The sequence below is a fragment of the Caretta caretta genome, chromosome 3 (genome assembly GCF_965140235.1).
Source record: "Caretta caretta isolate rCarCar2 chromosome 3, rCarCar1.hap1, whole genome shotgun sequence".
NCBI classification, from domain to species: domain Eukaryota; kingdom Metazoa; phylum Chordata; order Testudines; family Cheloniidae; genus Caretta; species Caretta caretta.
The window spans coordinates 2,841,087-2,857,690 of record NC_134208.1 but is presented as its reverse complement, the minus strand read 5'-3'; the positions used below and the strand labels follow the sequence as shown (position 1 = coordinate 2,857,690).

Here is a 16,604-nt window from a genome sequence, read left to right as displayed (position 1 = left end):
GCCATGCAAATAGCTGTTCTGGAATGGAGCAATTCGCACATACTGACAGTGGCAGCCAGGCTTGTTGACACTGTGGAACATCGCTTCTGGGCCTGGGAAACAAGCACAGACTGGTGGGACTGCATCATGATGTAGGTATGGGATGAGGAGCAGTGGCTGCATAATTTTCGAATGAGTAAGACCACTTCCATGAAACTTTGCTAATTGCTTTCCCCAGCCCTGAAGCACAGAAATACCAAAATGAGACCTGTCCTGACAGTTGAGAAGCGAGTGGCGATAGCCCTCTGGAAGTTTGCAATGCCTGACTGCTAGCGGTCAGTCGGGAATCGATTCAGAGTAGGCAAATCTACCGTGGGGGCTGCTGTGATCCAAGTAGCCAAGGCAATCAGTGAGCTTCTGCTAGCAAGGGTAGTGACTCTGGGAAATATGCAGGTCATAGTGGATGGCTTTGCTGCAATGGGGTTCCCTAACTGTGAAGGGGTGATAGACGGAATGCATATCCCTATCTTGGGACCGGACCACCTTGGCAGCCAGTACATAAACCGAAAGGGGCACTTTTCAATAGTGCTGCAAGCACAGGTGGATTACAAGGGATGTTTCACCGACATCAACGTTGGATGGTCGGGAAAGGTACATGACACATGCATCTTTAGGAACTCCAGTCTCTTCAGAAAGCTGCAAGAAGGAACTTTCTTCCCAGACTAGAAAATTACCGTTGGTGATGTTGAAATGCCAATAGTTATCCTGGGAGATACAGCCTACCCCTTGCTCCCGTGGCTCATAAAGCCATATACAGGCAACCTGGACAGCTGTAAGGAGCAGTTCAACCATAGGCCGAGCAAGTGCAGAATGGTGGTAGACTGTTCCTTTGGATGTCTAAAGGAGCGCTGGTGCAGTTTACTCACTAGGTTAGACCTCAGCGAAAGACCTCCTATTGTTGCTGCTGCTTACTGTGTTCTGCATAATTTCTGTGAAAGTAAGGGGTGGAGTGGGGGGGTTGAGGCAGATCTCCTGGCTGCCAATTATGAGCAACCAGACACCGGGGCAATAAGAAGAGCGCATCGAGGCATGCTCCAAGAGCCTTTGAAAACCAGTTTCATTAATGATCCAACACTGATGTGACAGTTCTGTGTATTCCTTACCAGCCTGCCCCCTTCTTCATATATACTGCCCTGTAAACTAAACCCCCATCAACCACAGTGTGCACAGTGAATAAAGAGCCTCTTGTACTCAATTCATGCATTTTTATTATGCTAACAACCACTGAACAGAGACAGCAATGAATAGTGATAACCAGGTAAGGGCCTGATAACACAGGGAGGGAGGGGTAGGGACACATAGCTTATTACAACTGCACTGTCTAGCAATCAAAGCCGTGGGAATGACCACTTTCTGCTCCATGAACTATCCCCTGGTGTTGAGTTCAAGGGATAACGGAGCTTCCTCTCTCACCTCCTCCTCACGAACCCCCCCTCCCCGCCGCATTCTAGGACGTCTGGGAGAGGAGGATATGGAACTTGGGGAGGAGGGCAGCTGGTTCATCATTGGGTGCAGCGGGACTCTAAGGTCTAGCTGCCTTTCCTGCACCTCAACCAGATGCCTCAACATGTCTGTTTGCTCCCCCATAAGCCACAACATCTCCTCTTACGTGTTACGCTCTTCTTCCCTGCTTGCTTTCCTGCCCTCTTGGTCGACGTGCATGCTCTCTGAGAGTGTGAGCCTCCATGCATGCAGCTGGGCCCTGTCAGCCTCAGAGGAATGCATCAAATCACAGAACGTCTTCCCTTGTCCTCTTTTTTCGCCTTCTAATCTGGGACAGCCTTTGTGCTGGAGTGGAGGAAAGCACCCAGAGAAAATGTTGCAGCTGCAAGGCAAAGCATACATTGTTGAAAACAAAAGGTTAACTGTTGCAATGAATGAAACAATTCACAGGAGTAAATACATTCCCTGAGGTTCTCGGCCAAATTTTGTGATTTAAAAGAGCCTGCCAGTAAGGTACAACACATGGCAGAGCGCTGGGCAGCAGATTTTGGTTTGCAGGCAGGCATGGTAAGCACACACGAAAGGATAGGCGGTGTGAGGGCACACCCGGGGAATGTTTTAGTATGGAAACGTGGCACATTAAACAGGCTTTTCCGGGGAGCATGGCTGCACTGGCTTCCACTGTATCCCTTTTGTTTACCTCAAATTAAACATTAACCACAATTGCATTTAACCCTGTAGTGTTGTTACAAGTGTGCACTCACCAGAGGTGCCTTCCCTGCCATCACAGTCCCGCACCAGTGGGTCCTGGGCGGGGTTTGGCTCCAGAATTAGGAAAAGGTCCTGGCTGTTGGGGAGAATGGATCCTCTGCTTGCTTGCTGTGCATTCTCCTCCTCATCATCATCATCATCAACAATATCCTCCTCATTGTTGCCCGAGGTCGCCTGGGAGGTTTCTACAGAGAGTGTTGGGATACTGGTGGGGTCCCCGCCTAGAATCGCATGCAGCCGCTCATAGAAACGGCGTGTTTGTGGCTCAGCGCCAGAGTGACTGTTCACCTCCCTTGTCTTCTGGTACGCTTGCCTGAAATGTTATTTTTACACGGCTCTGCTGTGTGTCCTTGGGGTAGCCTTTTCCCCCCCGTGCCCTGTGCGATTTTGGCATCGATGTCAGCATTTCTTCTGCTGGTTCAGAGCTCTGTCTGCACAGACTCTTCTCCCCACACAGCGATCAGATTCAGTGTCTCCTGTATGCTCCACGCTGGAGTGCGTTTGCGTACCTGGGCAGCCATGGTCAGCTGTGGTGGTGAACTCTCCACGCTGATCAAACAGGAAATGAAATTCAAAAGTTCCCAGGGCTTTTCCTGTTTACCTGGCTGAAGTGCAGTGGAGTTGAAAGCGCTGTCCAGAGCGGACACATTGGAGCACTTTGGGACACCTCCCAGAGGCCAAACAAGTCAAAATATGCTGTGCTGTGTCTGCACTACCCCTAATTCGACCCTGGAAGGTGGAATCTAGCGCTACTCCTCTTGTTGAGGTGGAGTATAGGCGTCGATTTTAAAAGCCCTTTAGGTCGGCGGGAAGGGCTCTGTAGTGTAGTTAAGCACATTATACGTTTGACTTAATGTGGAGAATGTTGATCTAACGACGTAGTGTAGATCAGCCCCAAAGGTGCATCTAGCGCAGTATTCTGTCTTCTGATAGTGGCCAGTGCCGGGTGCTTCAGAGGGAATGAACAGAACAGGGAATCATAAATTGATCTATCCCATCATCCACTCTCGGTTCCCAGGTGTTTTTGTGAGATGCTCACTGTCTGGTGGGCATGGGAGCCTAGATCAATGAACATACTCATAGTAGTAAATATTTTAAGGTCAGTCTGTAAAAACACTCACAACTAACTGTTTGGTGCTCCATGCCCAAAGGCCTCTGTGTGTAATAAATCTAAATGAAACTGCAAAATTAATGTTTAGGTTAGGCACCCTGAAAATCTGCAAAATGAGAATGGGGAATACCCCTTGTTTGGTATTGCACAAAGAGTTTACAAGACTTCTGCTGGTGTTTAATGTCACAGGACAGAGAATTTCAGCCTCATGCACCCACAGTGGAAAAGGCCCTGCCTCCTGTCCTGTATGTGACTCATGATAACTAACACTGCAGTCTCTCCCACTTCTGTCTGCCTTCACGACAGAACGCAAAGATGTTGCAGCACCTCTGAGTGCCCCAAAGGTTCTTGGTCTGAGGGAGGAGATTGTAGATAGCCATCCCTGTTTAACTTACTGCTTGACTTCTGTTGCTAGAGGTCTGACCTCAAGATCTTGGGCTGGGAATCTATCATACGATGTGGTAGAGAGCTAAGAATCGAACATCAGAAATGTTATTGAGCAACTTCATCTCTCTGTATCCTGGTTTCTCTTTGTGTAAAATGGGGGTAACATTTTACCAACCTACCGAGACTGGATTGGAGTTAATGTTTGCAAAACACTTTGAAGATGAAATGCACTGAAGAAATACTAAGTATTTATTGTTCATTTTACACTTAGAGTGCTCTCTGCAAGAACTGCTTTGTAGAATTGTTCTACTTGTTTATAAGGCCACGTCTTTGCTGGAGAAATTAACCACGTAGCCACTCTATGCGGATGCAGGAAAGCTCTCCCGTCAACATAACTGAACCACCCTCAACGAGCAGTGGTAGCTATGTCAGTGGAAGAGCGTCTCTTTGACATAGCACTGTCCACATCAGCGCTTCTGACAATGTAACTTATGTCGCCTGGGGGTGTTTCTTTCACACTCCTGAGCAGCACAGGTTATACGGACAAAAGTGTCAGTACAGACATAGCCCACGTAACTGAAGGTTTTAAAGTCCTGTATGAAAAAGTGGCACATGTCATGTTTTCCAAATGACTGTATAACCAGATGAATTTACAGTTACCCTAGAAGTACTGATTGTGAGGTGTATGTCGAATAATAATACTGAACACCTTTCATCATCGTCATCTCTTTTACCTGAAAGTGCTGTACAAACATTAGCTTAATCATCCCAACCCGTCTGGGAGGTGTAAGCTTTTTTACATGAGCTAGTTTAGCAGTACTCTTATTTGGCCCGTCACCAATAAGCATGTGACAAGAGAAAGTTGTTAAGCAAAAAGTTCAGGGGATTTGGATGTCCAGAGAGGAAATCATTTTAAAATCAAGTGCAGTTACTTCTGGGATTAAAATTCTTATCATTCAAAAACATAGCTGCTCTTTGTTTTCTCTCCCTCCTGAAGATTGCGTGTGATGTGACTGTCAGTATGTCAATGCCGAGGGAAGGATATTTTTAAGAGTTGTAAAAAGAACAGTGTCCTTTGCACAAATTTACCACTATGTCAATGGATGAGGCCCTAAGCTTCTAACCTTGGAGCTCAACTGGTGGTAATGTAGATCAGCTGCAAAAGGGGGAGAGATAGTTCAGTGGTTTGAGCATTGGCCTTCTAAACCCAGGGTTGTGAGTTCTATCCTTGAGGGGGCCATTTAGGGATCTGGGGCAAAAATTGGGGATTGGTCTTGCTTTAGCAGGGGGTTGGACTCGATGACCTCCTGAGGTCCCTTCCAACCCTGATATTCTATGATTTTATACCACTGTATCTTCTACACCATCTCTGAGCAGTGCCATATGGTTCTGGTAAAAATGTCAGCAACTGGCTTTGTCCTCTCTGTGCAAGCACTCCCGCTACTGGCCATCAATGGAGCCACTGTGGTGGTAGTGCAGGAGGGAATGGTTTTAAGAAAGATGCCAGTGTAGCCACAGCCCTAGGTTCAAGGGCTAGAAGCCTTTGGGAAAGCTGCAATGTGTGTGACCTCCTACCTCATCCCTAGCTGCCGCACTGGAGGCCAAGTCCTTTGACAGGTTCCAGCATGTTCTTACAATGTCTCTTGCTTCTAAATGTTTGTGCACTATAAAAAGACACAAGGAATATTTCAAACTATCAGTGAGTTTGATTGTTAAATGTTTCCTTTAAATATACTAAAATCATTGTGACAGGTTTCAGAGCAGCAGCCGTGTTAGTCTGTATTCGGAAAAAGAAAGGGAGGACTAGTGGCACCTTAGAGACTAACCAATTTATTTGAGCATGAGCTTTCGTGAGCTACAGCTCACTTCATCGGATGCAACTTTAAAAAGGGAACTTCAGCTCCTACAAATTAGGGAAAAGACTTACAAGGTCATGGAATTCATCCACATGATTGTTCCCTATAATGTCCTTTCCAGGGCTTTTTCCAGTCATGTCTTAAATGACCCCAATGATAGGGCCTCCATCTGTTCCCTTGAGAGAGGATTCCACAGGCTAAAAGATTTCACTGTTGGGAAATTTTTCCTGATATTCAACCTATAGTTTCCTTTGATTTCTTCCCATTAGTCCTGCTTCGATTTCTGTGTATCACTCCACATAATCCCTGTCCTTCTTTGTTGTTTACACCCCTGCAAATACTTGTAAACAGTCATCGTACCCCTCTTGGACATTGGGCCAAGCTATACATATTGAATTAGTTTACTCTTTCCTCAACAATAAATACCTCCAGCTATAATTACTATCACTCTTCTCTAAATTCACTTTCTAAAAGAAAAGTATTTTTCCTTGGATTATAGCTGGCATAAAAGGAAAAGGTGTGAGCAGACTTGATTAGAAGCACAGTTGCCAAGTTTATTTCTTCATAACAGACACAGCTGCAGATCAAAATCACGGGGGAAAGAGGTGTATCCTGTGTAAAGAGCAGCAACAATCCCAACACATGACTGACCTCTATGCCCCGTTTGTAGCCATTCTACAGGAGCAGTCTGCAAAATTATTTGAGTCAACTTCATAGCTTTTGAAAAAAGTTTAGGATCCCAAATCATGAGCACTGCATATTTATATACTTAAAAATGATAACTATAGCTACATTTTATAGTGAAAGGTTTGAAAATCACGTCTTCCTTTATTTACCTGCCAAGTCCAGGATTCATTGTCTCCTGTGCAAGAATTGACGAGATCACAAATGCCTGGAGCATCGGAGGAAACTGCTCTCTTCTCTGTTTTAGGTATTTGATGTCATCAACTGAGGCAGAGGAAACATGGAATCCTGAACTTAGGGCTTGGCAGGTATGTAAGGAGGAACTGATTTTCAGACATTTAAAAAAATCCCAAATCATACATTACTTATTTCTGATCTCTCAGGTGCCTCATGCTGTGGCGTTCCTGCCCTTCAGTTTCACAGATCTAAACCCCTATTGGATGTGCTTTTTGTAAAAACAGACCCAAGTGAAACAAAATAAATGACATGCTACCTACCCTTAAGGTGGCTAGATTCAGGCAGTGACTGGCACCTGAAAGAAGCAAAAGAGAGAGAGAGTGCCTCCATGAGCAAAGAGCTGGAACTGGACCTCTGGTGTTTCCAATTAATTTCCAGCACCAGCTGTTTCTCAGCTGATCATAACAGGTTAGTTTAATTATTCCCATTGTACAGCTCTCTGGAAGCACAGACAAAGGCACTTGCCAAGATCTGTTTGTTGTCAAAGGCAGGATTGGAAAGTGGGCGTCCCGCCTGGCAGTTGCCTGCTCTAATCACTGGAGAATACACCAAGCTATGTAAGGCGAGATGCTAATGTAATGGTTTGAGCACAGCCTAGAGAATCAGAACTCATGAGTTCTAACCCAAACGCTGGTACTGACGTGCAGTGTGCTTGGGTAGTAAGTCACTTGGGCTGAAATTTTCAAGTGACCGCTACTTTTGGGTACATCAGTTTGAGTGACCAGCTAGAGACACATAGGGCCTGGCTTTCAGAAGCGCTAAGCACCTGCAGCTTCCTTTGAAGCCAACTGCAGGCGTGCATGCTTGGCACCACTAAACATCAAGCCCCAATGGGTAAAAGTTCGTTACCTAGAATTATGGGTGTTTTTGTAAATTTTGGCATCTCAGATACTTGTATTTGACGTAAGTAGAATAACTAACAGTCCTGTGTGGTAGGTGTGAATATTAATGAAATAATGTGTGAAACTCTGATTGGTAAATTCATTCAACCCCAGTAGGGGTAGAAGAGTTACACAGATGTAACTGCGGGTGCAAATTTCCTCTGGCTCATAAAGCTCTTTGAACAAAAAAGAGGTTATTAATGTAATGATGTGACATTTGTCCTTTAATTCCAAAAGATTGCTCTGTCAATAATTTCTGTTGTCTTAATAAAAATACTGGCATTCACCTTTAATAGAAGTTCTGCTTTTTAATAAAATGTAGTTTCCTACAACGAATGCATTATTTCTTGTCTTGATGTAATTTCCTAAGTACAAAGGAATTATCCCCAGCAGCTAAGACAGAAAATATCATATATATATATATATATAGCCTCTATATAAATCCATGGTACGCCCACATCTTGAATACTACATGCAGATGTGGTCGCCCCATCTCAATAAAGAGATATTGGAATTGGAAAAGATTCAGAAAAGGGCAACAAAAATTATTAGGGGTCTGGAACGGCTTCCGTATGAGGAGAGATTAATTAGACTGGGACTTTTCAGCTTGGAAAAGAGACTGCTAAGGGGAGATATGATAGAGGTCAATAAAATCATGACTGGTGTGGAGAAAGTAAATAAGTGTTATTTACTCCTCATAACACAAGAATTAGGGGTCACCAAATAAAATTAATAGGCAGCAGATTTAAAATAAACAAAGTATTTTTTCACACAACGCACAGTCAGTCTGTGGAACTCCTTGCCAGAGGATGTTGTGAAGGCCAAGAACTAGGTAAGTTCATGGAGGATAGGTCCATCAAGGGTCTTCAGTTAGAATGTCTCTATTCTAGGCAGGAACAGCAAGGCTGATGACTCCAGCTGATACACACTGGCTGTTACCAGATTAATTAGACTGAGGCCTGGTCTACACTAAGGGGGAGGATTGATCTAAGTTATGCAACTTCAGCTATGTTATTCACATAGCTGAAGTCGACGTACTTAGATCTACTTACCACGGTGTCTTCACTGTGATGAGTCGACGGCTGATGCTCCCCCGTCGACTCCGCTTCTTGCTCTAGTGGAGTACCGGAGTCTACGGGAGAGCACTCAGCGGTTGATTGTCTAGACTAGACGCGATAAATCGACCCCTGCTGGATCGATCGCTGCCCATTGATCCAGCGGGTAATGTAGACAAGCCCTAAGTTGATGGTGACTGAAATGCACCAGAAATTGGGGGTTGCTCAATTGTCGGTTGAACTGACAACTTGTCGGGCCCTTCAAGTAGAGTAATATAATTAATGCAAATCAATATGGGTTTATGGAAAATAGATCATGCCAGATTAATTTGATATTGTTTTTTGATAAGATTAGTTTGGTTGATAAAGGTAATAGTGTTAATGCAATATATTTAGACTTCTGGAAGTGTATTGGTTTGATTTCTGGAAGTATGTTGGTTTGACTTATTACACAATATTTAGATTTAAAAACTAGAATTTATGAAAATTAGCAGAGCACATGTTAAATGGATTAAACACTGGCTAGGTCTCAAAATGAATTGCAAATGGAGAATTGTCATCAAGTGGGTGTGTTTCCAGTGGGGTTCCACAGGGGTCAGTTCTTGGCCCTACAGTATTTTACATTTTGTTAAGAAAACGTAAAATCATCACTGATAAAGTTTGTAAATGATACAAAAATTGGATTAAGAGGACAGGTCACTGATTCAGAATGATCTGGATCATTTGGTAAACTGGGTGCAAGCAGTAAATGTATACATCTATAAAGAAAAAATGTAGGCCAGACTTAGAGGATGGGGGACTCTTTCCTGGAAAGCAGTGACTCTGAAAAAGATTTGGGGGTTGTGATGGATAATCAGCTGAACATGACTCCCTGTATGACTCTGTGGCCAAAAGAGCTAAAGTGATCCTGGGATGCATAAACAGGGGAATCTTGAGTAGGAGTAAAGAGATTTTACCTCTGTATTTAGTACTGGTGTGACTGCTGCTGGAATCCTGTGTCCAGTTCTGGTGGCCGCATTCCAGAAGGATGTGGATAAATTGGAGAGGGGTCAGAGAAGAGCTATGAGCCTGATTAAAGGTTTAGAAAACCTGCCTTACAGTGATGGACTCAAGGAGCTCCATCTGTTAGATTATCAAAGAGATGGTAAAGGGGTGACTTGATCACAGTTTAAAAGTACATACATGGGGAACAAATATTTGATAATGGGCTCTTCAGTCTAGCAGAGAAGGGTATAACATCATCCAATGGCTAGAAGTTGAATTTTTGACAGTGAGGGTAATTAACCATTGGAACAATTTACCAAAGGTTGTGGTGGATTCCTCATCACTGACACTGTCTAAATCGAGATTGGATGCTTTTCTAAAAGATCTGCTCTAGAAATTATTTGGGGTAAATTCTCTGGCCTGTGTTATAGAGGACATCAGACTAGATGATCACAATGCTCCCTTCTGGCCTTGGAGTCTATAAATATAGAGCTGTACCTACATTTGCCTAATACTGAGCAAATAGGTAGTTGGTCAGACTAAGCAGGAATACTGTATGCTGAGACCTTTCATCTCTGTAGACTAACTCATTTGTAAAGATGAAGGGGCCCCCAATCTACACAGTAGTGCTCTGTGGTCTGTACACTTTGGCCACCTCAGTCAGATGATGCCTGCCAGTGTGCCTCACATAGTTATTAGGCAGAGCTGGAATTGCTGTATTAGAAACTCTGAAATCTGGAAACTTCATTTGACCATCTTGAGCACTGATCAAGATTGGATATTTCTTCCTAAAGATCTGCTCTATTTCAGCTTACGATTTTGTACCAAATACTAGAGTACGTAGGCCAGAGTGTATAGGAGTGATTAATTCCAGAGCTAATACCATGCAGCTAAAACACTGAAGGAATTTGTTTCTTACATGTCTTTCTAGTTATTTTTAAGCAGAGCAAACAAACATAGAAGCTAAAAATGAAATGTGCTTTTCTGTGCTGCTGTAGCAGAGCACAGCAGCAATATGCAGCGAGCTTCTCTCTTGTGCCACCTCTACAGGGCCTTGGCAATGTGATAGCCACATTTTCTGATCTAAAGATGCCATAATTTCTAGTGGCAAGAGGTATTGCAGGTGATAGATTCACTCTCTTCAGCTTTCCCAATTTCAGACTGCTGACATTATAGTGCTCAAGAGGAAGTAAGGTCTAGCTGGTCGGGGGAAAAAACAGTGCTTGCACTTTCAACCTGGATTATATTTTTCACACCAGTTTCCTGGATATTAAATGTTATTTTTATTTTCATCCGTTAGTGGCATGAAACCAGTGGAGAGTACAATAGGAAAGCTAAGAGAGAACAAGGGAAGGTTTGCTTCAAGGCTAAACTTGACACCCATATCAGCTTGGCCATTGATCTGATCACATGGGTCCCTGTTTTTCACTGCACTTGGTGTTAAACTTTGCCCTTGCCTTCAAGGCTTTGCACAACTTGAACTTGGGTCTGCATCTCCACTCTTGTCTTTTTGTTATGTAGCTCTGCCAATGATACCAATTTCGAGACCCCATTTGTCTTGTTTTTCCATTCCCACCTCTGTTCCTTTACCCCCAGCTCAGTTTCACTTGCACATGAAATGCTCTTTACATCCCAGTTTCCAGTGCTGCCACTCTCTGCCTCCATGCCTCTCCTTAAGGATGCAGGCAAGAAGTGAACTAACTATTAAAATTACAGAAAAACCTTCTCCCTGTGGGCTTCCTTAGATTGCAGACTCTTTGGGGTGGCATCTATCTACATTGTGCAGAGCACATTGCCAGTGTTTAACAAATGAGACAAGAATGATTTCAAACTAAATAAATTGATGCTTCTGTGGTAAAAAGGAGGATAAACTCGAGAAGCTGACCCTGCATAGATCCCTTCCAAATACTAGTGTAATCCTTCTTCCAGGTGGAGTAGTCAGCAACAAGGGCTGGGTTTAAGATGTAGGTGTTCTTTTTCAAAAATACAACACAGAACCGGTTTGAGTCCCTACCCAGTAACCTGGGAAAATTACAGACCACCTTCTGGGTGCCTCTAAAAGGCAATACTTCCCCTTTCGCAAGGACAGAGTCTGAGTGTAGAAAAAAAACCTTTTAATAAAAAGGAGGAAAGTATCCTGGCATTAATTTGGAAAAACTCCACAAGCAGGATTCATAGGCATAAAACCATGAGCAAAAGACCCAGAGTACGTTGGGCAGTGTCTTTTGTCTCAGGTTCTTAAATCCAACAACCAAGAGTTCCTTTAATATGCCTCTCCCTTCTTCCTCCAGTGCACCCCACTCATAGGTGCAGACCCAGAGTTCATGTGCATCTGTGCAAGTTTACCTCCCACCCTGGGGTGGGGGAAGGCACCTTGCTTGCTCTGCTGTCCAGGCACTCGCTTTGGCATCAGCTGCTCACCACTCCACACCCTCTGAGATGTCTTGAGGTCCCACCACTTAACACAGCTCTCAGTGATTTCAGCTGTTGGTGGGGGAGCCTCATGGCTAGTGCAGGCTGGACAGTTTCTTTCACCCGAGACATTGTCCCAAAGCAGCTCTAATGCTTAGACCTGGTTATTGGTGATTTCAGCTCTGTTGTTCGGCAACAAAAGATTCTCAATTGGAACTTAATCAGCTCTGTTATTACACAGTGGAGAGGGAAAGGGTCAAATGATGTCTAGGATCCTTAGGGAGAGTCCACATGACCAGGTACAAGCATCTGTCCCCACCCTCTTTTATCTCTACTAGGCTTTGGCTCCCCTACCCCCCACTTAGCAAGTGCAGTTCTACTGCCCTGATTCACACAACAAGGATAACAACCCTTTAATATCCCTGCACCCAATAACAAAGTGACTCGCAATCTAACACCCACCAAAAGCGATCATTTGGGCAAAGCAGCTCCATCACGCTTCTGACCTCGGCAGAGTGGGTGTGTCCATGCAAACAAGGTTGGCTCCTGAAGTCCTCTTCCCCAGCTCTTCACTTGATGTCAGGGGAGAGCTCATTCAGACCCTGCTTATGCTAAGAATTGGATACTTTTCATCCAAAGATTTTTGAGCCCTTTAATAATGTTAATTTAGCTTCCCAACTGCTCAATGAGGAAAGTATCTTAATTTTACGAGGAATAAAAATAAGGCACTGCAGAAAAGGTTAAATGACATACCCAGTGTCTCACAGCAACCAGGAGACCAAGCTAGGAAGAGAAGCCAGGTGTCCTAGCTTTCAAACCTCTGTTGTGTTCACGAGATAGCTCATAGCTGCATCAAATATCAAACAAATTTCTTGGGGAGAAAAACAGCTAGGTGACTATTTAAAAATGTCACCTTTAACCACCATACTTTGAATTCCTTAGTTTTCTGTGGCAACCTTGGGAGATACTAAACTGTTCTACTGCATCAATGCACGCTAACCTGGACCATTTACCCTTGCTAGCAACATGAGACAGAATGGCATACCTCTGCCCCTAGTACTGTTTTCTTAGTCTTATCCTGTCTCTAGTATGGGAAATACCACCAAAACTTGTAGTTCGTGGAAGGTGAGGCCAGTACATCTTTTCTTTTGCCATATATAATTTCCTTGCCCAACAGTATCTTACATGTATGAACTTCCTCATGGATTTCTAAAAGCACCTCTCAGACATAATGAATAGCCATAGAATTGTGAAATCTTATAAGACAAAATCCCAGGTGCTATGACACTTTTATATTCACCATGAACATCAGCAGATTGACATAGTTTATCTGATCAAATACACTGAATATGCCCAATTCTTTCACAAGATCACAATGGCTTTAGCTCTTTGATTTTAGCTTTCTATGCAAAGTCAGTGTAACAGAAAGACTGCAGGTGCGTCCTGGAGCACCTCTGCTACTGAAAACATGTAAGCAACTGTAAGCAGACATGCTTGAGAGTAACCCATCTGAACAGGCACCCACAATGTAGCAAGTCTAAACCACCTAACTACACTGAAGACAGCTGTTATTTGACTGGACTCCAAAGAATGCATTCTAGGGTGAGACGTATTGCAGGGAATCTTTCAAGGCTGTTTTGTTCTTTTGTTTTTTGTTTTGTTTTTTTAACTAAAGGTGACATCTTTATGTGAAAAGAAAAGGAGGACTTGTGGCACCTTAAAGACTAACAAATTTATTTGAGCAAAAGCTTTTGTGAGCTATAGCTCACTTCATCGGATGCTGTAGCTCACGAAAGCTTATGCTCAAATAAATTTGTTAGTCTCTAAGGTGCCACAAGTCCTCCTTTTCTTTTTGCAGATACAGACTAACATGGCTGCTACTCTGAAATCTATATGTGAGTGACCCCTTCAGTGTCTGGGGAGCCCCCAAAGAGCCGGTATAGATAAAGAGACAGTTCTGGGGAAGCGTGACAAGCCAAGTTCAGTGGTGATTCTTCTGTTCTTTCCATCCACATGGTGGTTCTTTTATTGTTGCTCCCATAAGAGGTGGATGGTAACAATGTGAGAAGCAGTAAAGGGAGAATAATAAAGAGAGGAAACGTGCACGTTAGTCTATAAACCAAAAACTAAAGAAATCACAAGCAAAGCGAAAATTAGCTAGGGAAAACCCCTGGTGTGGTGGTTGACTTCCTACAGCTTATCACTGAAACAGCAATGTGAGAAATAGTCACAATGAAGGGAAAAATTATTTAGTCTGAATTCAACCCTATGCAGAGGGTTTGCAAAAGGTGCATATACTACTTAAGTCCACGTGAGAATTTTTGCATTTCAGCACGAGCACAAGCTTCTTTCACGGAAAGTTTGCCAAATGCTGTATGTCTTACTTGAAATTGGGCCCCTTTAGCTAATTTTCAAGCAAAGTTCAAATTTGTGCATTGGTGTTCAATGCAAAGGTAGGCATCCAAAAAACAAGAGGAGAGAGAGAGGGACCTGAGTTTTATGTGGTCCCAGACTTCAGTGGAAAGAAAAAAACTATCTACAGTCAGATCTGTAGGCCACCCCAGAAGCCACGTCTGTGTGTGAGTGGGACAGTATGGCATTGTTTCCTTTTAGACTTCAGAGAGAGAATGGGTTTTTCTCTCACAAGATAACAATATTCATATTTGGTCCGTTAAGTACCTTTTCTCTAAGGGTGTCTCAGTGCTTTAAAAACAAATGAATTACGTCTCACATCCTGCTATAGATTACGAGGCCAAAATGGACTATTATGATCATAGTCTGACTTCCTGCATCGAGCCCGTAACTTGGTCTACTTTCCCTCTTAAAATTCCAATTGCTGCAATTCAGATGGAGTCAAAATGCAGCCTGCAGCTGAGAAAGGACCTACAATTGTAAAATACCCAGGTAACCACTGATCATTTTTACATCTGTATATCATTTAAGAGACCTTTGAAATTTATATTATATTTGTGTGAACACAAACTGAGTCCTGTGTAATTTGAACTGGTCTGTGACTTGCAATAGCAAGCAATGTTGGTACAGCATGCAAAAACTAAGCTGCAAGGGGAGAGCACAGAACTCTAACAGGGATCAGTGAAGTGAATGCAAACTGGGTTAGAGGGTGAACAGATGAGCTGTGTTCTCTCCCCCTCCCCTTGCTTAGAGGCTTTGAGTTGAGCTCTGTGGAACTTTGCAGTGTAGTTTAATGTGACATCATTTTTGCTCATATACATATAAAACAGGAAACACATTCAGATAACATCAACAGCCACTTCCTTATATGTACAAAAATAAAGAGCTCTGACAGCAGCAAAACTGACACTTTGATTTTAAAATGGATAGAAACCCAGCATTTGTAGACCCACATGGGCACTACCCTGAGCCAATCAGGAGCATAGGGGAAAAAATTTAAAAACAAACCTTGTACATTTCAATTAGAATCCATGCATCTTAGCTGAGGGTGGGCGGAAGCCTGGAACATTGATTGCAAATCTTCACGAGAAACAATGTTGAGAGAGCAGTCTTACGAAATTCCACTCCAAGGTAAGATGAAGTTACTTGATTAGGCAGCTGCTAACAAACTTTCCTTTGTAAGGAGCTAGGTGGTTGTTTTTTGGAGGGCTTGCTTGTAGTTTCTGCTCTTGTAGTAAGAGGTAAGACCAGCTAGATGCCTTTCTCTTTGGCCGTGAAATGGAACAGCTGCCAAGCTTTCTCCTTTTTTGGTTTAACAATAAAAATACAGCTTTTCTGGACGCAACCCAGTGTTTGTAAAAGGGCGTTGCCAAGTCACTTCGGATTATACATATTATTTCACGTTATCCTGGAAGCTTGAAATTGAAATGTTTCAATGCCAAATGCCTTTTCCACCATTTCACATACGTCTTTGTTGCTGTAGGGTTACTTGTGAGCAGGGCTTATCCTAGTTTGATTGCTCGGTATTACTAGGCTGTGTGTGCATCCTGGTTTGTCATTCCAGGGTCAGTTGTGAGCACTGGATTACTGGCATAGGCTTGCTTACTTAAAATTTTTTTTTAAAACAGGCTGCGTTGAACTTCCCTGAAAAGAAAAACACACAGAACCAAGTTCTGTTTCCATAGAGGTTAGTGGCAAAATTTCAGTTGGCCTTGATAGGATCAGAATCAAGCCCATAAAGTATAAAAAGAAAAAAAATTACTTTTGCAAACTGAGATAAAGGGTAATTGACTCCAGTATGAGACGACCCAAATTTCACAATGTCTCTTAACAGCTGATGCAATGGGAGGTGGTTTTATTTTGTAGTTTGTCTGAGATTTCTGGTGTCCTTACCTGAACCTGTCTAATCAGCAGTGTGCAGATAGGGAGAGTCCTTATCATTTTGTCTAAACTGGCACTCCTTTAAGAATTTCCTCGTGATCAGATGGCCCTCTAGCTCTCTGTAGCAAACTGAAAAGTAAATCCAGCTGATTGAATATTGGTAAAGAACTCAGGGCCAAAAAGAAGGAGGAGAAATTTTATTCCTTAAGCACATGTTGTGTGGCAAGAAGAACTGCATAATCTGGGAGATGTATACTGGAGGTCACATACAACCACCGGTAAAACATCACTGGCTTTTCTAAAAAAGTGTATTTTTCTAACACAAAAGATATTTCCTAATAGGTAAAGATGAATTGATCGCGGACAGGAAATTGGTGGTGACACAGGGACAGAGGAGAATCACAACCAGTAATATATTGGCATATTTCCCAAAGCTGAGGAAAATTATGAT

The 16,604-nt window shown here is 43.1% G+C and overlaps 1 protein-coding gene and 1 long non-coding RNA gene across 8 annotated transcripts in view; one reads left to right on the top strand and one right to left on the bottom strand.

Moving 5' to 3' along the window:
• ASXL2 (ASXL transcriptional regulator 2) overlaps window positions 1-16,604 on the top strand; it is a 246,614-nt gene that overhangs the window by 126,496 nt on the left and 103,514 nt on the right. Inside the window, exon 1 of one of the 5 annotated variants that reach the window (XM_075126276.1) lies at window positions 15,227-15,403. The exons of the other annotated variants lie outside the window; for them this stretch is intronic. Coding sequence (XP_074982377.1) covers window positions 15,367-15,403 — 37 coding nt within the window. The 5' untranslated portion in view covers window positions 15,227-15,366. Of the gene's footprint in view, window positions 1-15,226; window positions 15,404-16,604 lie in introns of those variants that run through there. 5 annotated transcript variants of the gene reach the window in all.
• Window positions 1,231-15,992, bottom strand: LOC125634816 (uncharacterized). 3 transcript variants are annotated; one of them, XR_007356062.2, is made up of 5 exons: window positions 15,281-15,992; window positions 6,789-6,823; window positions 5,327-5,415; window positions 2,247-3,202; window positions 1,231-1,864 (listed from the first exon to the last, which is right to left on the bottom strand). It is a non-coding gene; the product is annotated as an uncharacterized LOC125634816 (long non-coding RNA). The 3 variants fall into 3 exon arrangements; XR_007356063.2 differs by lacking the exon at window positions 5,327-5,415 and having other exon boundaries at window positions 15,281-15,991; XR_007356064.2 differs by lacking the exons at window positions 5,327-5,415; window positions 6,789-6,823 and having other exon boundaries at window positions 15,281-15,990.